The sequence below is a fragment of the Typopeltis vanoorti genome, chromosome 2 (assembly GCF_054136105.1).
Source record: "Typopeltis vanoorti isolate ZY-2024b chromosome 2, IOZ_Tvanoo_1.0, whole genome shotgun sequence".
Lineage (NCBI taxonomy): Eukaryota > Metazoa > Arthropoda > Arachnida > Uropygi > Thelyphonidae > Typopeltis > Typopeltis vanoorti.
In genome coordinates, this window is record NC_143550.1 from 124,864,753 (window position 1) to 124,886,481 (window position 21,729).

The 21,729-nt window shown below is 35.2% G+C and overlaps 1 protein-coding gene across 2 annotated transcripts in view; it reads left to right on the forward strand.

Annotated features, from left to right (window-relative positions):
• Positions 1 to 21,729, forward strand: part of Gart (trifunctional purine biosynthetic protein adenosine-3 Gart) — a 270,858-nt gene that overhangs the window by 142,458 nt on the left and 106,671 nt on the right. For both annotated transcript variants that reach the window (XM_090408017.1, XM_090408026.1), the window contains exon 12: positions 11,325 to 11,541. In XM_090408017.1, the coding sequence (XP_090264143.1) occupies positions 11,325 to 11,541 (217 nt within the window). The remainder of the gene's footprint in view (positions 1 to 11,324; positions 11,542 to 21,729) is intronic.

Here is a 21,729-nt window from a genome sequence, read left to right on the forward strand (position 1 = left end):
ACTTGAGACCAAATAAAAAATGATGTACATTTAATGAAACTCATCATCATCATCAAATTCCTGCCATGTACATTCAAGGGATGTACAGGATATGATAGTACTATATGAAAAAATTACATCATTACTAACTTCCTATCTACAATTTTCCTCCAACTCAGTCTGTTACTTGTCAAGACTCTCCAACATTATCTGATCTTATATTTCTGTCGTCTAAGGCACTTTGTACCGTATCAATCCACCTATATCTTGGTCTTCCTCTGGATCGTTTTGCTGCCAACCTGGCAGAGAACACTTGTTTTGCTAATCTTTCCTCTCCCATTCTATTTAAGTGACCATACCACCTGAGATTAGCTCTGCTAATGCATTCCTGGATGCTGACAATGTCAAGTTCTTTCCTAATATCCTCGTTTTTAATATGATATTGCCATTGATGCCATCTGTTCACACCTCTAATCTTTCTCATATCTGCGGTCTTGAATCTTTGGTCAAGTGTTTTACTTCTGAACCAGCTCTCAGATCCATAAGTTAAAACTGGTTTGGACACTGTCTTGTATACAGCTCATTTAGTTTTTTTTCTAATTTCTCTCTTATTCCATATGAATTTATTCAATTGACTTCCCACCATATCAGCTTTGCTGATTCTGTTGTCTATTTCTATATTGAATTTACCATCTTCACTAAAAATCGTGCCTAAGTAGCTGAAATGTTTTACTTGTTCCACAGGTTCTCCATTCACAACACAGCTGACATTTTCAGTGATTCTGCCTATTTTCATTGTCTTTGTCTTTTTATTGCTGACCTTCATACCATATCTATTACAACAGTTATTCAATTTAGTCAGAGAATCTTGCAGACTTGTAGCGGATTTATTTAGAAATATAACATCATCCGCATAAAGCAAATAGCTGACATTAACATCTCCAATTTTGATATCATTTTAATACCACTTTCCTTCATAATGTGATCCATATAGATAATGAATAACAGAGGGGATAATGTACATCCTTGTCTCACACCAGATTTAACATTAAACCATCTTTCTGTACTTCCTTCAATTCTAACTGCTGACTTACAACTCAAATAAAGACTAAGTATTGCTTGATATAATGCCATATTGACACCTATTGACACTGTAGCATATTGAATAGCTTCTCTCTTGGCACCTTGTCATATGCCTTTTCCAAATCGACAAAACTTAAATACATATCTTTGTTATATTCCCATGCTTTCTCGACTATTTGTCGTAAAGTGAAGATCTGATCCTGACAGCTTCTATTTTGCCTGAATTCAGCTTGTTCTTCACCCAGCTTTTCTTCCACAATTCTTCTCAACCGTTTCTCAAGTATACTTAATAGATCTTGCCAGGAACACTTAGTAGGTAAATACCTCTGTAATTCTCACATTCAGTTTTATTTCCCTTTTTATTTATGGGTACTATGAGAGCTCTACTCCAATCATCGGGAATTCATCCCTCTATCCAGGCTTTCTGAACTATGCAGTGCAGCCACTGTAAGACTTTTATATCACCCTACTTCAGCATTTCTGGTCAAATATCATCTACTCCTGCTGCCTTTCCACATTTTAAGCATTCTTTGATGGCTTTTTCTACTTCAAGTATGGATACGTATTCCTGATTGCATGCCTGGTCAGTGTTTTTTTATCACAGTGCTGTCATCACTGCTTGTTTCATTTAGCAGTTTTTCAAAGTAATTACTCCATACTTCAAGGATATCTTTTTCTTCCGGTTTCATGTCACTTTTATCATCTCTAACTCCTTTTACAGCACTCTTTCCTCCATTCCTAAGCTTCTTCAACAACCTCCAGAATATTTTGCCACCTTCTTGATATTTATTTTCTATATTCTTGCCATGACTCCCATGACTTTTGTTTAGCTAGTTTTACACAGTGTTTAGCATTCTTGCATTTGTCTCTGTATTCTCTAAGAGCACAAGCTGACTTATTTGCCAGGAACTTTTGATATGTATGCTTTCTTCTTTTCCTTCACTGCCTGTTTAACGTCCTCTGTCCACCATGGAGTTCTAATTTTTCTATCTTTGCAGACAACTTCACCACATGCCTCTTTGGCTGAATCAATCAGGGGTTTCTTCAAGGCTTGCCACTGAATCTCCAAGGTTTGATTCCTGTTCTCAGACTCGTTCATTTTTTCTTCAATAATCTTTGTGTATTTTAGTCTGCAGTTCACATCTGAGAGCTGCTCAACTTTTATTCTTTAAACTTTAAAACTTTCTTACATCTTATTCTTTTCAATATGAAATTCAATTTTATCCTGCTCAAGACTAAATAGTGATCACTTCCAATTTCAAATCCTTTGTATACTCTGGTGTCCTGTACCAGGGAAAAAACATCACTATCAACAATAACATAGTCAAAGAGACTTTTCTTATTCCTTGGCTCTTCTCTCCATGTGAATTTGTGCACATTTTTATGTTGGAACATGGTGTTAGTAATAACCAGTCCATGTCCTGAGCAGAAATCCAACAGATATTTGCCATTATTATTAGCTTTGCTCTTTTCACCAAATTTTCCCAAAATATTTTTGTATGTCTCACAATCATTTCCTACTCTGCTATTTAAATCCCCAACAAGGACCAACTTTTCCTTTTTCATTGTGTCAGTTGCTTTTTCTAAAGCATCAAAAAATTCCTCCACTTCTATCTTAGTAGAACCTTCTGTGGGACCATAGGCCCAAATAAGTTTCATTGTCCAGTTCCCCATTCTCATATTTGCCCACATTACTCTACTTGAGACTGACTGCCATTCAAGAAGATTAGCCTCGTATTTTGTGTTGAATACTATGGCTACTCCTTCTTTTCCTTGATTGTCATTGCCTGAATATAACATTTTGTATTTATTGCTCAGAAAGATCTCATCAGTTTTGGTCTTTTTTCTTTCAGTCACCCCTATTATGTCGATCTGGTACTTATCTAATTCGTCAGCTAGCTCCATTTCTTTGCCATTCAGGCTTCTTATGTTGATAGTACCAATCTTTAACGCTGGTGATGTTGAGTTGGGGTTTGTTTTCAGATTTGTTCCAGTAGCTGACTTTTCGCCCTGGTTCCCTGGCGAAAACAACGGGGGCCTTGTTTAACTGGGCGACGCTCCAGCCGGCATGAAATTTTGTCATGTCGTACCATCATTTTTTATTTTGGTTTAATCAATAAGAATACAATTTGGTCGGCTAAATCCCAAATTGCCAGCACATCCTTGTTTGTTCAATATCCAAGTAGTTAACCAACAGGGTGCACAACGAGAAGGTGAGGATTGGACATTAGGTCAGAAGCCCTGGTCGGTTCTCCGCATTCTTTTAAAGGCTATGTGGAGGTCTCCTCTCGGTTATACAGCTTTGACCCTTAAGCATCCTGAAAGTAAAATGTAATATACATTTAAATAAAATTAAATAAATAACTACAAAAATAACTGGATCCAACGTCTTCTAAAATAAATCTGCAGTTTAGAGATTTTCTTATCCAAAAATATTCAAATCCTTTATTCTTTGACTCATTCTACTATTGGATTGTTTGACATATACTTAATCACATCTACCAGACATTGTTTTCACAACAATAAAATGTTCATCAGAGTCAGTTTCTTTGTTAGGCCCTTTCTTAAAATATAAAATTTCCTTCTTTTCCATGGGATCCTTTTTTTTTATCTACCTTATGTAGCGTACAGCATTATTCCTCCTGTCTCACTGAAGTATAAATATTCTTACCTCTTGCAGTTCTTTTTGATGCAAGTTTACTAATTTTTGTACCAGAAAAATAAGTTTCTTCTATTGCTTCATAAGCAATATATCAAAAAATCGTATCTAAGTTTGAGCTCTTCATGTAAAGCTACTTTAGAGTTTTAAGTTTCACCAATTGCTTTTTCCACAATAATCCAATATCCTTAAGACAGAAGATGAACCTTTCTTTTCAGCATTTCCTCGAACATTTAATTAGAACATCAACTGCAATGTCTTCTTCTTTTATTTACTAAATACTTGTTGACAGTCTCAACATCTCCAGTTTAAAGACACAGTTCTACGATTCCTTTTCGGAATCTTCTATTACTATTCTTCTGTTACGTAACACTTCCTAAGAACAAATTTTCTGGTTATTGTTCGCAGATTTTCATTAGCTCTCTCTGCTTGTTTTCTTTGTTACTCCAATACTGAATGCTCTCTCTCTCTGTCAGCTGTCAATCATATCAAACTCCTTGGTGAGCATGCACACTTCATGTAAATGGCAAGCAAGAAGTTACGTGTAATGGCTGACACGTCTCCTTAGTGCAAATGGAATGTCTTCACAAAACACAACAAATATCTCAACACTTAGTTTCTCTGACTCTTTGTGTTTGGTCTCATACCAGTTATTAGGTTTTCACGACTCCTGATACCAAACTCTTCCCTCAAACTCACTCCACACATCCCAAAATTCACATCTATTTCTTTTATATAGCCTAGCATTGAATTGTTTGTATTTATAGCCCTTCTTCTTAATTCATTTTTATCATATCAATGTAATATGCTTACTATTTTTGCTTTCTCACTCTTGGCCCTTCCAACGACCTTTTCATGTCCTCTCTGATATTGAATTTATCACTAGTTAAGTCATTGGTATCTACTACAATTACGATCTCATTTACTTTTCTTTTCTATTTTTGAATTGCTTGCATTATATTTTTAATTTTTGGCCTTGGAATACTTGAAGTTATAACCTGCTGATCAACAGCATGTTTTATGATAGAGTTGCCTTACTAAATAACATCCTTCTTTTTACAAACAATGTTACTTACCCACTTTTTGTTACTTACTGACTTACCCAATTCTGTGCTTTGTTGTTTCGTATTTGCTGCTTAATTTTTTTTCCTCCCTATGTTCATTTAAATACCTCTCAACTTTCTGTAATTCCCGAGTCATCTCTCTGATAATCTGCTTTAATTTAGCTATTTCGGAGGTTAATTCATTTTCAAGAATGTCCTCAATATCTTCAGTAACCTCCTTAATGGTGCAAGCCTTTCTTGTTCTTGATTACGCTGCTCTTCTTAGTGTGACGTTTCTTGTGTGTTTTGCACCATTTTAAACTATATATCGAATACTGCAATATCTTAATAAAAATATGTTATGAAACACTAATTTCTGGTAAGTTTTCCTCACTAGTCTCCAAACAAATCATCCAACTGAATTGATGTTTCTTCTGTGAACTCACTAGGAATTACTCTGACATCCAGTCTAGTGGGACGTGCCTGACCTGGAAGGTTTCAGAGTCTTAGGCTTACTTTGGCTCTTACTAGCTGATGTCTGTACTGCAGTCTGCTTCAGGACAAGCATGCACATCAAAGATGCTTGCCTTCCACTGTTGGAGAGCCAGGATGTAATCAGTCTGGTGCCTTGACCTATCAATGTTAGATGTCCAAGAATAGGTCCATCATGGATGTTTCTAGAAGCAGATATTGGTAATAACTCATTTGTTATCATGGGCAAATTTCAACATCTTTCCCCATGGGTGTTGCATTTACTCAGACCAAACATACCACACTCAGGCCTAACTCTCATTCTCTTTCCCACTTTTGCATTTAAGTCCCCTAAGATGTAAAGCATGTCTCTCCTTGGTAGGCAGTCCAAAACAGTTTTTAAGTTTTTATAGAATTCCTCACCCTCTTCATCAGGCCTATCTGTGTGGAGTGCATAAACTACCACAATTGATACACTTGGTAGAATGAAACAAAGTTCATTCTACCACAATTGGTAGAATGAACTTTGTTTAATACAAAGTACCCTGTCATTAATGGGATAATAGCCAAGAACGGTCCTTGCTTGAACTGTCTTCAGTATCACAATTATGTGATACTGAAGTATCAAGTATCACATAATGCTTGGAATCACCTCCTGAATAAACAACTAGCTTACCATTCTGTCTTTTGAAATTACCTTCTCCATTCCATCTGGTCTCTATAATTCCCATGATTTCAATTTCATACTTCTCCATTTCTTTATAGACAATATCAAGAGTACCCATCTATAAATCCAGCACATTCCATCTGCCTATGTAAAATTCCCCTCTGAGATTAATCCTATGCCTTCCATATTCTTTATGCAGAATATCACTGACTCTTGTTGGAGACTGTAACATACTTCTCAAACAGGACCCTCTGCCTAAGCCCTGAATGTGGCTCTAATTATTCTGTGCAACAACCAATTCAGCATGAGATGTATTATAAGACACAACTATATTATCATTTTGGAGTGAAGTCACTGCAAGAAAAAATGTTGTAGGGCTACAGAGGCCCTTTCTATATATCCAGGAAGTTTTGTTCAATAATTCATCCCACGTTGGCCAGGTGGTTTGGGACTACTGTCTACTAGGTGAGGCAGACTCCCACTGCATAAGACGAAATGAAATAGCAAATTAGGAAAGATTTACCCCTAGTCTCAAATACTCTAATAGCATTGGGGGAAAGGAGCACGAAGGAAAGAAGGGGAGGGACCAGTCTACAGATAATATAACAGATGTATATTACATGAAGGAAGGTATAGTCCAGCATCAGATACCTCAGATTTGCCACTCCATACTCACTAAAGTGAGCCCCTGAGGGAACTTTTCTTATTGTAGAACTAATTGGGTTGAAGATTTTCAATGTTTGAGCCTCTAGAGGATTCTCAGAATAGTCCTTTGTACAGTTGGTTTATAACTTTAGTGCGGGATGCATGTAAAAAATAATAAAATAAAATATTTATCTTTAAGCAACTTGTGACTTGCTATTTCTGTTACACCCCTAATAATCAGATCACCAGTTCTGTGCAGAAAATAAAAAAATATAATGCTGTTATCTTTGACTTCCCCGAAACCGATGCAACAGTAAACGACAGTAAAAGAAAGAGTAAAGGACAGTGGTAATAACTTTGCTGAAACGTAACTTGAACTCCAAAAATTTTGTCAAGTGCTGCTATTTTGATTCTATGTGCATACTTAGATATGGAATGAACTTCTCTTGCCTGATAAAAGTGGCATGTGATATAGTGTGAGCAGATCTGAGTGCACAATGGCTGTAAATAGTAAATTCAAAGGCACTCCATTCCCATGCTATGTACAAGACTGTCTGAATCTTACCTTTTCCCATTAGGAACAAGGTCATCAACTGCATCGTCAACTAGAGGAAAGCATTAAAATAATGATAAAGCATGACCATTAACAATAAACAAAGAATATGGTGCGAAAATCATAGTGCTGTTAATAAGCCACCGTGATAACAAAATTTTAACTCAACATAGGGAACATGCTTGGTCCATCTAGTCAATGGCAAACTTCAGAGAGCTTCCCAAATCCACCTCACATGGTCTCAGTTTCAACATCAGGTGATGTTCATTTCCATCTTCAGTCTGTAAAACCTCATCTGTTTTTCCTGACAGACACCCAAAATTGCAATTTCTTCAAGCACTATTCATACGAACCTTCCCATTTGCACACTCTTCGACACTTATTTTGACTCAAAGGTGGTATCTGTGCATATGTTTGCTCTGATGTACCATGCCAAAGCGTATCCAGCTTAAAATCTGATTTTGACCACCTTAGGCCGAAAATCTCTCTATACCATTTTCTCTCAACTTTATTTGCTGTCTCAGTTACTCTCAGACCTAACAACTTCCAAGCATTTTGATTTCCTTTCTTTAAGTATTGCTTTTCTTCATTTGAACTTTTATGACAATGAGATCATCCTCCTTTGGGATTATAATGTTCACAACACCAGCTGGTTTCCTCTTTCAACTGCACAGATCAGGTATGTAGAGATGCTGAGACATTTGCTGTCACCAATGGCATTAATACACTGTGAATATTGTTTGTTTTGTAGGTAATTTGGGCCATAACTTAGTGTTGATCTCTTCTCCCATGGAGAAGAGAAGAGATGGTATAGCTTTGTATGGCATTCTAAAAATGCAGTGGGATATCTTTGCAACTTCTATGCCCATTTCCTTGGTTGGGATATTGTTTCAACCTTCCAACTCAAACATATGTATTGAATGTGGCACTAATCTTCTCACTGATATGAAAATATTTGTTCTCCAAACTACACTACATTCCTGGTCCCTAACTAAACCTTGTCTCTCTAAAAGGGCACCAAGGCTGTACAAGCAAAGAATCGAGCATAGTAAGTGGCTTTCATCCATAACTCCATCTTCTTTTGCTGATTATACCGAAGTGCAGAACAGTTACAAGAAAACTATCAAACTGTTCTGCACTTCGGTATAATCAGCAAAAGAAGATGGAGTTATGGATGAAAGCCACTTACTATGCTCGATTCTTTGCTTAAAAAGTGAAATGGGAGTATCTCCAGAGGAGATACTCCCATTTCACTTTTTAAGCTTTCATGTTCCATTAGCTCACATACAACCCATTTTCAAGAAGAGTAACAGATCCTTACCATTAAACTGCTCAGTTTCTATCATCTTAGCTCTCTCTAAAATAATGGAGAGAGCCATTAACTTTCAATTCCAATGCTTCCTAGAAAGTACTCAACTAATAAATGATTGCCAGTATAGATTTTACCACTGTCAATTAATAGTGGGATCTGCTTACCTACGTCACCCATCTCTAGATAAATACCATGGAAAATGTTGGTGAATCTCAAGGTGGTTCTTTTGATATCTCCAAGTCTTTCAACAGGGTCTACCACAAGGGTCTATTGAGTAAAGTACCATCATTCTGTCTGTCCCGTAACTTCTGGAACTGGGTTGTGTTTCTGACTTGATGCACACTGGGTGTGATGGTTGAAGGTTCTTTATTTGCTCATTGTACAACCAATAATGGGATTCCACAGGGCTCTCATCCACCCTCTTCCTTCTATCACGTCATTTCTTCTAAACTAAACTCTTTCTACTAAACACTATCTATAGAATCCATTTGACCTATGGTAGAGGGAAAAAATGTCGAAAAAATATCAATATAGGTTTTATAACTGCACAGGAATGGGGAGCTCTGAACTGGCTGACCTGACAGTTTCTGTTGGAGCAGTTATTAATAAAGACAAAGAACACTGATTATTTTTCTCTGTTTAATGATTTATATAGCTATCTATATTCTGTGGCATTCTATAAATTGATGTAATGATCTTCATAAGTTATCTATCTAGTATCAGTAACAAAAGCTGCTAAAGCACATTACTTTATACCTTAATATTATGGGAATGGCAAAAGAAATAATTATGCTGATATTGTATCTTCCTTTATGCATGAGACACTGATAGCCTGCTATTGCCAAGTAAACATATTTTTGGTAATGATAAGGCAGTTAATTCTATCTTCATAGTCTGCTATGCTTGCCATTGTGAATGTGCATGTTCTTTAGCTGGCATGTCTACCCTGGAGAGAAAAAAAAATCTGTTTCCAGGGGTAAAAATCTTGTCACTGGCATAATATTTCAGCTAATTCATCTTCAGTGAAAGTCCTTATAAATTCCTTATGTCCTAGAAAGGTTTTAAATCCACATCTTTCTAACCAAACATTATCACCTCTATCAGTTGCACTAATGAGGCTCTTCATGCCAATATTTGTGGGTAAAAATATGAATTAGTAAACATGTAATGTTCAGATGTTTGCTGTTATTATGCACAGATATGCAAACGAAATACTCAGTAGGTCAACTGCATATCTTGTTAAGGGAAAGAAAGATGCTTAATCAATTTCAAGATTAATGGTATATCGCTTGCAGTTAATTCATCAGTAGCATTTCTAAACCAAAAAGAAGATATGTTGATCAGTCTTATCTTCTTGTTTGGTGTAGGTAAAGAAATTCTACAAGAAACTGAGAAAAAAATCAGTGAAATAGTCATTTCAAAAACCTCATGACTATGTTTCTATAGTGGCAAAAAAAGACCTACCTAAAGTGTATAATTGGTACATTGATGTTATTGAGTGATTCTTTTATTTCAGCAGGTGCAACTTTATCTGCTTATGTGCAACAGCAGGGGTTTTGAGTTATTTTTTTTACATACTTTAATATGTTAAATATCTGTGAAATTTCCCTTAAAAAAGTACAATATTTCAAGAAATGATGTACCACAATTGCCTTCTGATATAATTTTGGTTATGTCAAGATAATCAGTTGGGTGCATTTATTATGGTAATAGTAGCTAACATGATATAAAACATATTTTCTAAGTGATCAGATGTAACTTGGCATGAATTTCAACAATTTACACAGGTAAAAGCTTTTAAACTTTGTTCTGTCATCTCATTCATTATTATAAAATAATTATATTCAGGAGCTATTTTATTTCACATTTTTCTCATAATCTCTGTGTCTGATGCACAGTATTTGCAGACCTTACTACATTAAAAAAATTTTTTTCATAATAATAAATTATGAGTATTTTCAGGTGTATCACCCTTGAAATTCAGATTGGGGCTTAATCCCTAAAAAAAAATATATATATATAAAAATAAAAAAAAAAACATGAAGTCTCAGTTTTGTCATCACACATGCCCTCTTCAGTTGATCCACAAGATGCTTTGCAAATGAGACATAAAGTTTCATGGGATAAATTTGAACTATTACACCATTGTTATGATACAACAGAGAGAAAAATCTGGGAGTCTTTGGAAATAGCATTAAATCCTAAACATCTAAATATTAACCCAAGTATTAACTTGTCTGAGTACATCCTAGCCTTCATTAGTCAAACACATTCACAGGAATGCATAAACATGCAGAACATTTAGAAATATTTAAAAAAAACATCATTCTCTTCTATAACTACATAGTGATTGTCACCTTTGTTAGTCTTTACTGTTTTACCTACTAGTCTGTATATTTACACCTAAAGAAATCCTGTGAAATTAGGATGAATCATCGTGCTGCCAGTTAAAATAAATGTTAGCAACTTATTCTGGTGTTCTGCTTATAAATTTTAGTCAAATATTCATGGTCCAGTAAAGTTTACATACTCACACTTATGTGCATTGTACTTCATTATCATTCTTTCAGATTTTAGTGGTATTGTTTTGCAAATGTTTCATTCCCAGTATTGGTTGCACACAATTATGAAAATAACTTATTGTATGGAACTGAGTAAGAAATTTATCAGTATAATAGTGAGAATGATAGGCTTGAGTATGGCATAAGTCAAAAAAAGTCATTATATATCACCTGACCAATGGAAACTGTTATTATGATTTGGGTTAATTTTTTTTTCTTCTTTGAGTTAGTCAGACTATAATAAGAGACAGAGAGGGGACACTAAATGAATGAAGGATATAATTTAGTAAAGAACAATATAAATTTTTTTTCTCTGTTTGTTTAGCTTTGTTTCATTCTATTTTCATTTAGACTCCAAGCTGGAGGCATTACTTACCAAAGTTGTGGAGTAGATATATTCGCTGGGGATCAGCTAGTACAGAAGATTAAAACATTAGCTGATAGCACCAGCCGTTTAGGGGTCATGGGTTCACTTGGTGGTTTTGGTGGATTCTTTGATCCAAAGGCAGCTGGATATACAGATCCACTTTTTGTATCTGGAACTGATGGAGTAGGCACAAAACTAAAGGTAAATCATTTGTATTAAAGATACAAATTTTTAATATTGTAAATACCATATATGTCGGGGTATAAGACAAATCTAATATACTACAGAAAATCTCTCGAAATCATGGGTCATCTTATACGGCAAGTATAAAAAGGGAAGCTTACTTTCTTGGATGAACATCTAGGTAGTTACAATACATCGTTATATAAGAAAATAGGCAGTGTTTATAAACAAATCAGATTAATTTTTTTGTTACATAAATTTATTTAAAATATTACAATAGATGTAAGTCTTAACAAAAACAAATAATAATTGTTAACCTCAATTTTCATGTTAATTTTCTTCATCATCTGTTGAAAATAGTTCTTCAGATTCATTGTTTAAATTATCATCATATGGATCCCAGTTCGAATCCAGCGAATTGATTTCGTTTTTATCGTCATCAGTGTCCCACAACAGATCATCTTCTGCACTATCTTACCTTCCTTCCATTCTCTGGGTACCTTATAAGTTTCAAGAAAAAGAAAAAATTGAATCCAGTGATTTGAATATTGTAATGAGACATATAAAACTAGTCACGAGTTGTTATCAGGTTGACATGGAAAAGATTTTTCATAGAATGAGAGGAGGGGGGGGCACAACAAGAGGCCATCAGTGGAAGCTGTATAAGAAGAGTTGTGCAGAGGAGTGAGTATCTGGTTCTTTGCATTGAGAATGGTTGGCGAGTATTGGCTAAGCGTGTTGTGAATGTAGACACATTGAATCACGTTAAGGCATGGTTGATAGAGCATTGTGTGCAATAGTGTGTACCTCCCACTATGACTCTCTGACTCCATGATAATTATAATAATAATAATAATATCAAACTTTATTAGAATGATTGAAGAAATTCAAGATTAATTGATTGGAAAGAATTAGGAAAATTTCAGACATATATCTGAAGACTATTACTAAATTTAAGAATAAACTGATTGGTGTGGTATTATTCTAAATCACACCTTTTCAGATAAATTCATCAAAAACATTTAGCGAAGACATCTAAATGGGCTAATATAAATCAAAATGGCTTTACATATTGTTTCTGATTCCTATATTAGATATTAACATACATAATTTACAAGCAAAAATAACAGTGTATAAGACGACTCTCAAATACAGGTAACCCTCGTATAAAGGGGATGTTAGGTTCCATAGAAATGCCGCGTTATATAAATTGCATTATATGAGACATAGATCACATAGAAAAAGTAGGGTTAGGTTCCGAAATCGTTTTTTTTTTTTTAAATTATATAAACAACAATGAGATCCAACAAAAACAATATTTTTATTTAATTCAGGTAAGTCATGTAAGTTAAGAAAACATAAACTATGACAAATACGTAGTATAAAATTATAAAAATTACATATTGTACATAAATTTCATTGCACATAATGCATAAATGTTTTAGACACAATAAAATAAAGCGCATATTTTAATCATCATCACTGTCTTCAGAAATAACATTTCGTAGATGTTCTTTAAGGGGCCAGAGGTCGTCACCACTTGAAATCTCTTGGACATCATTTGTATAATTCTCATTGCATACTTCGGTTGGTTTAGTCATCAAGAAGTCAGTAATAAGACTTTGGTTTCAACTATGTTGCAGTTTTTTTATTAAGTTCATAATATGGCGCTAAACAAATATCCAATTGTCTCGTGAATTTTCCCGAGCACTCCGTTGAAAGATCATTATCCTTAAAATAACTTCCTGACTTTCTTGCCAAGTCCAATCCTTCTGCTAATTTCTTTAAACGGAATTCTTTAACGGATTCATCACAATCAGAATCTTCGGCAGAACTTTCCCCGCAATTTGTTTCGACGCCATCTATTAATTGTACCAGTTCCTCCTCATTTAAATCTGTTTCTCCATCAATTAATTCACTAATTTCGTTTTCAACCATATCGTAAAAGCCCTCTCCATCAAAAACGTGTGCGACGTTTATTATATGACGTAGCTCGGCATCCACTGGAGGTACGAAATTTTGTTCTATTACGGCTTCAAGCCATATTTTTTTCCAGCAAGCATTCAGCGTAGAGGGTTGTAATTCCTTAATGGAGAGAGAAATAATTTTTGAAAACTCTTTCCACGCTTGAGGCAGTGTCATGTTTGGATTAGATTCCATTTTTTCCAAAATTAATTGAAATGTTCGCTGAATATAATATGACTTAAATGTTGATATTATTCCTTCGTCGAGTGGTTGAATAAGTGAAGTAGTATTAGGTGGCAAAAAAGTTATTTTAATATTCTGATGGCTTAAATTTGTTTGGTGGTCTGGTGCGTTATCTAAAATTAGTAGAATTTTGAAGTCTATATTCTTTTTCTTTGTGTAACTTTCTACATCGGGTACAAAACACTTGAAAAACCAATTTTCAAACATGCTAGCTGTAACCCATGTTTTTTTGTTGGCCTGCCAATAAACAAGTAGGATGGACTTGTCGAGCCCTTTCATCACACAAGGATTTGCAGATTGGTTAATAAACATTAGTTTTGTCATGTAATCACCTGATGCATTACTACAAAACTCTATCTTTGGAAACTCTGAATCCAGGAGCTGATCTTTCATTTTTCGAAATATAGGTGCGTTTTGGTATTTTTTTCCAATATAACCCGATTCATCTGCATTGAACACCTGGTCTGCACTGTAACCACCTTTTTTAATGATTTTTAAAAGTTCTCCTGGGTATTTCTGGGCAGCTTCAACATCTGCTGATGCTGATTCTCCCTGGATTTTAAGATTATACAAAGAAAACCGCTTTTTAATGTTTTCGAACCAACCCTTACTAAAAGAAAATCCATGCTGAGAGGTTTCTTCTGAAAAATCTTGATCAAGTTCTTTTAAATGTTTATAAACTTTGAGAGCTTTTTGCTTATTAAGGTGTTCATCCAAAGGAATTTTCTTTTGAGTGCAATCTTCTATCCAAATCATTAGAGATTTCTCCATTATTTCTATTAGAATATTGTGAACATGAGTAATGCGTTTTGCATTTACCATTGACCCAGCATTAACACTTTCTCAGATTTTATGTTCATTTTGTTTGATTGTTTGAATTGTTGATTCATTTAAATTCAGAGTCCTTGAAACAACTCCTGGTTTTTCCCCAATTTTCAACCGATCCAAGATTTTAATTTTTTTTCTTCGAGAGAAACGAATTTCCTCTTCAATGTTGGTTTTTTCCCTTTCGTTGCAGTTTTAGTGGCCATTACAATAAAAATAAACGTTTACATTAAAAAAAAAGCATTACATATCTATGTAACTCACCAGAAAATAAACTGCTCTGCTTGAGAATAACACACTTATGATTTTTAATGTGCTTTCCTGGCAGAAAACGAAGACAATTTTCAACAATAATCACTTTATACAGTAAACCCTAGATGGCGAACCTATGGCACTCGTGCCAGAGGTGGCACGTCTGAGAATTTTGCTGGCACATCAATGATTTACAGGAGATATCCTTTTATATGCTTATAAATTATTCGAGTTTTTTTTTAATCATTACAATACGTACAAGCTGAATTTTGTTTTACACAAGACAGCAGCTATGAAGATGTGCATATGACTGGTGTGGTATTAACAAACGATCGCGTGACCCAAAGACAAAAGCAACGGACAAGTGTTGAGTTGAAATGCTAATTTTCTTCAATCGAATTCCATAACATCTGAAACTGTCATAACAACATTCACTATTAGTTTTAATACATTCACAACAGATTTCATTTATCGTTCCGATGGAACTTCTCATTACTGACTGGCTCAACTCACACATTCATTATATGGCATGTTTCAATTCCTGGTAGTCTTTTATTTTAAGTTAGCCTTTGTGATCTGTCATAATGACATCAAGAATTTCAAATTCAATAAAAAAACACTTATTTCATAATTGAAAAATTGGACAGTAGTTTTTAGTTAGATACTATGTTTCAGTGCAACATATGGTTTTGCTAGAGTCTATGCAGCATGGTATGAGAGGGGACATTTGATTCATTAGTTAGCGCCATTTTTATTCCAGCTTTCTCTAATTGCACTACTTGCTATTTGTTGAGAATGACACAGACTGCAAAAGCCTTTGTACAGTACCTCATTCAGTGATACAATAAAACTAAATTCAATATACTTATAACTACTTGCGCAATATGGGCAGACACAAATTTAACGAAGATAAAATTTGATTTTTAAATCCCGCGGTGAAAAATATGAAAAAAATAAAAATAAAATAGAGGGTTACTAGAAATTGTAGACCACGTTGTATCGAAACCGTATTGAACAAGGGATACAACAATTTGTAGGCCGCGTTGTATAAGTACTGCATTATACGACAGTTACCTGTACTACAGAAAACCCCTCGAAATCATGGGTCGTCTTATGTAGCGAGTTTAAAAAGGGATGCTTAATTTCTTGGATGAATATTTAGGTAGTTACAATACATCATTATATAAGAAAATAGGCAGTGTTTATAAACAAAAATTATTTTTTTGTTACATAAATTTATTTAAAATATTACAATAGATGTAAATCTTAAAAAACAAATAATAATTATTAACCTCAATTTTCATGTTAATTTTCTTCATCATCTGTTGAAAATAGTTCTTCGGATTCATTGTTTAAATGATCGTCATATGGATCCCAGTTCAAATCCAGTGAATTGATTTTGTTTTCATCATCTCAGTGTCCCACAACAGATCATCTTCCATACCATAAGATTAGAGATACCACACTTTTTAAATGATTTTATTACAGTCTCTACTTTTACTTTATTCCATGCTTTGATCACAAAATTGCACAACATATCAAGTGATGCAGCACACATAGATCCACTGTTTGTAAATGATTTTTCACCAGTCAACATCCAATTATTCCACTCTTCTTGCATGTGATCTTTAAATGGTTTGTTCAAGCAGATGTCTAGTGGTTGCAATATAGAAGTTAAACCACCTGGTATAACAGCAATTTTTGTGTTTTTTTTTTCAGAACGACGTTTAGTATTCTCAGTTAAATTTCTACGAAACATATCCCATATTAATAAACTGTGTTTCTTCATGCACCCAAATTTGTTGAGATTTGGGAAGTTTTTAAGAGCTGAGGCTGATTCCAGGAACAATCTTTCATATTTATATTTGCTGTGGTGTAGTAAAGTGGCTTATTTGCCGTATTGGCAGGCCTTGCGTGTGATAGAATCTCCGTGGATGATCATTCTTGTAGATAAACTTATATGTTGGTTACACATGACTTTAAATTTTTCAGGAAATGACAGTGTATACTAAAATATTAATTAAAAAACTTTAATCAATACCTTTCAATACATCCAGTTTCACCAATACAGCCACTCAGGACTTGTGGACCATGCACTAGATACCCACCACAGAATACACTGGAAGAAAGCCACTTTACTACACCATAGCAAATATAAATATGAAAGATTGTTTCTGGAATAAGCCTCAGTTCTAAAAAACTTCCCAAATCCCAACAAATTTGGTTGCATGACACTGTCCCAAATTTGGGAAGCTTGCATCCTTAGAACATCAGCCCAACAGCCAAGATAACCCAATTTAGCCTGCTAGGGGACACCTTTAAGACTCTAGAACCAATGCTAGTTGCCTTCTTCAGCCTCATTTGCTCGTCCTTAGTGCCTGCGTGCACATATCATGGTTTTATGTTCCCAGAAGATGGCAATGTAACACTGCCAAAATATTGGAAGGTATTGATTAAAGTTTTTTAATTAATATTTTAGTATACAAATGCTGTCATTTCCTGAAAAATTTAAAGTCGTGTAACCAACGTATAACTGCTCGTCACAGCAGGATTTGAACCTGCTTCCTGTTGGTTGAAGAGTGGATATGCTAACCATATGCTAACGTGATTGAACATCTCCTACCTAAACACATTTTCATACATCCATGCCCATATCAGAGAGAAAAAGAACAGAGGTTGCAATAGATGACTCCTAAGATATCATACACTGATCACATGATAAATTTTGAAGTAAGACAAAGAATCAGCCAAGGCTGAGTGGTTAGCATATAGTGGTTAATTTCTTTTACTTTATATTTTTTTTCCAGTATCTGGAAACATTGCATTTGAGACTAAACATAGAACTATATTTTTCAAGCCACTTCAGACCTCTAATAAACAGGCTAGTTGTCTTGCACTACGTGATTGAACATCTCCTACCTAAACACATTTTCATACATCCATGCCCATATCAGAGAGAAAAAGAACAGAGGTTGTAATAGATGACTCCTAAGATATCATACACTGATCACATGATAAATTTTGAAGTAAGACAAAGAATCAGCTTTTTGCCAGTCAAAGAGATAATTTTGTCATAACTCATAATAATGTCATAACTAAAATTCAAAGGAAACAACTTATGTGTCTTGGTCACATCAGCATAACTATTTTTCAGGAAATTACAATACATACTAAATATTGATTATAATAACTTTAATTAATACTTCTTATATTTTGGCAGTTACATTTCCATCATCAGGGATCACAAAGCAATATGTTCGCACACTTCAGCCTCATTCACCCAATGTGAATGAGGCTTAAGAAAGGCAACCAAAGTTGGACCTAGAGTCCTAAATGGATACTCTTGGCTGTTGGGCTGAAGATCTGAGGATGAGTGCTTCCCAGATTTTGGGAAATTTCATGCACCCAAATTTGTTGAGATTTAGAAAGTTTTCCAGGGCTAAGGCAGATTCCAGGAATAGCCTCTCATATTTGTATTTGCTGCAGTTCAAAAGACGAGATAATTTTGTCATAACTCTTAAGTAATAACTTTTTCATAATAATGTCATAACTAAGATTCAAGAAACAACTAATGTGGCTTTGTTATATCAGCATAACTTTTTTTCAAGAAATTACAATGCATATTAAGTGGCCTTCTTTCAGCATATTCTGTAATGAGTGTCCAAAGCATGGTCAGCAAGTTCAGAATGGCTATAATGGTGAAAACAAATGTGGTCCATGAGTTCAAAAATTCTGATATTGACTATTGAACCTGCCTGTTTGGCCATAGTAGGACAGTTTGCATCTACAAGGAATCTGGTAGACACCTGGTAGGCCTAGGGAATGTGGCTGGAAGGTTAAATTTCTTTAGGATTTTTTATATTTTTTTGGATGTGCCCCAGATATATGGAATGGTGATAGATTGTGTAAGAGGAGGAGCTCACTGCCATGCTGAACATTGACCTTTGGACATTCCTGTCTGATATCTTGAATGCTTCAGCAGTCAGAGTTTGAAAAAATAAGATGTCAACGTATCAAGAGGTTCAACAGTCTATTAAAAACCTCAGATTCCAAACCTCAACAACCCCCAAAACACTGTCATAAACTTATCATCTGTCACCCTGAAGCTGGAAGCAATCAGCACACTTGCTCAAGGCACAATTATGCACTAGCACCTAAAAAATTCTTCCAGAAGAAATAATACGAATAGAACTAGGTATCCTCAGCAACCTCTGAAGGAAGGAATATGAAGCTCTACAAGAAATTAAAAACAACATTAGAATAGTAATTACCAAAGCAGATATGGGTAATGCCACTGTGGTTTTAAAACCAAAAAGACTACACAGGTAAGCTAGCCTCCTTACTTCAAGATTGCTCTACCTACTTTACTTTAGAATATGATATCACCAATACACAGATCAGAATACTTCACAGGCTCCTTAAAAAGTTGTCACCTTTTGGCCTGTGGAAGTCTTGGCCAATAAACTTAAAACCATTTAACTCTAGACCCCCTTCCCCCAGATATATAGATATATGGCCTTAGTAAAATATTCCATTATGTCCCATTGTGGATGGCATTGATTCTCCCATGAATTAGCCAAACTGTTCTCACAATATACTGGCAACACTCCTTCACACAAAAAACTCAGCCACTTTAAAGCCAGTATAGAAAACCTCGCACTCCGACACATTGACATAATGGTCAGTTTCGATGTCTCCTCCTTATATGGAAGCTTTGTGATTAGTGTATCCAGAAAGGGCAGACTGTCATTAGCTTCCTGTTCCATTGTGAAGTGGATTTTAGGGTGTTGGCTATTTAAATGCATTTGCTAAAAATTAGCAAATGCTTCCACTTCACAGTGGAACTTCACTTGACTTCAAATCCACTTCACAATAGAACAGGAAGCTAATGACAGTCTGTCCTTCCTGGATACACTAATCACATAGCTCCCAGATATTTCCTTATCTTTTTCAGTTTATAGAAAACCCACACATACAGGGAGATATTTGCAGAAACAGTCACACCATCATCCAGCTCAACAGATTATTTTACATGGAAAGGGAAGATATAAAAACAACTAAATGGGACAGCAATGGGCTCCCCTCTTTCCTCTCCTTTAGCCAATTTCTACATAGAATATTTGGAAAAGCTAGCTATGAATACAGCCACTCTCAAACAAGTGGTTTAGCTGGCTACACTATGTTGATGATGTGTTTGCTATTTGGTCCATACACATTGGATATATTTTTAGCACATTTAAATAGCCTACACCCTAAAATCCATTTCACAGTGGAAGAGGAAGCTAATGACTGTCTGCCCTTCCTGGATACACCAATTACACAGCTTCCAGATGTTGCTTATCTTTTTTGGTTTATAGAAAACCCACATATACAGGGAGATATTTGCACAGACAGTTACACCATCATCCAGCTCAACAGTATGGTATCCTAAAAACACTAACTCACAGAGCTAGAGCTATTTGTTCCAATGCTAAACTCACTCACTTACGTCGCACCTTCTTAATCAATGGCTATAATCCCCATAGGATAGAAAAAATACTAAATGCTCACTAGAAATCCCCTCCATTGCCTACCACACAAGACTACAGTAAAACTGTGACTATCCCATACCCTCAAGGCACATCTGAAAAGATACCTAGAGTGCTTAATAAATATCAGCTATGCACCATATTTAAACCTTATGTCAAATTGGCAACTCTCATCTGTTCGCCTAAGGACAAATTTTCTTCTTTATCACACCCAGAAGTTTATGAAGTGCCCTGTTCTTGTGACCAGGCTTACTATGGATGGAACAGGAAGAACTGTTGACATCCACCTTTGTGAACATAAAAAATACACCTGGCACTATCATCATGACCAGTCGAGTCTAGCAGACCATGCCTTAGATACCCCTTCACACAGGATCAATCATAGAATAATGAAAGTGCTACAGAGGTCAATATAAGTCAGAGAGAGAGAGAGAGAGAGAGAGATTGTTTTTAGAATCAACAGAAGCTTTAAAACATACTCCAAACCTCGACACCTATGGGCCGCATAAATTTACCAAAAATCTGGGATACAGTCATTTTAAGATCTAATCGACACTTGTTTTCTCTCTTTTTCCAACATAGATAGTGCCTCATTAGGACCTTAGTTCCTTGTGTTGTCCAGTACAATTTTTTAATTGGTCCCACGGTTATACCAAATTGTTGTTGTTTCGTGTACTGTGACAAACTGTTTTTGTGCTCTGAAGATGCTGGATATAATACCAGTGAAATACCAGCAAATAAGTTAATAAATACTAGTTATTTTCTTGTCGTTCTGCACTGTCATCAATACCATGAAAATGAATTAACAGAATTGCTGTAAATCACTATTCCTTTGGTCACTCAGCATTTTTATAGAACTGACAGTAACATAAAGTTATGATGTGTTACATAAATAATTACTGATAATTATTAAATAACATGATATTGGAGACCTAATGTCAATCTAGAGGATATTAAATAATTTCTATACATTCTAAATGATGTCATTCTCTTGAATAAACCTGCTGTATGTCTTCAAGATTCATTGATGAGTCTGAAGAACTAGTGTAACAAATTTAATATGAGGATCAACAATAAAATGGCCATAGCTAGCTGTGAAAATAGGCAGGAAATATTATTATTATTATAATTATTCAGGCCTTCATGGAGTCAGGAGACTCATCGTGGGAGGTCCTTCCTAGGAAACACAAAGTCTGTCATACCACTCCTTGAACTCATTGACTGTTCTTGCTCTCACCACTCTATCAGGCAACGCATTCCACGGTTCAACCATCCTCCATGCAAAGAAACCACTCTGCATCCTCTTACTCACAGCTTCCTTTCATAACTTCCAGGGATGACCCCTTGTCATCGCTCCTTCCTACTGTTCCACCAAGCAAAAAAACTTCCCAGT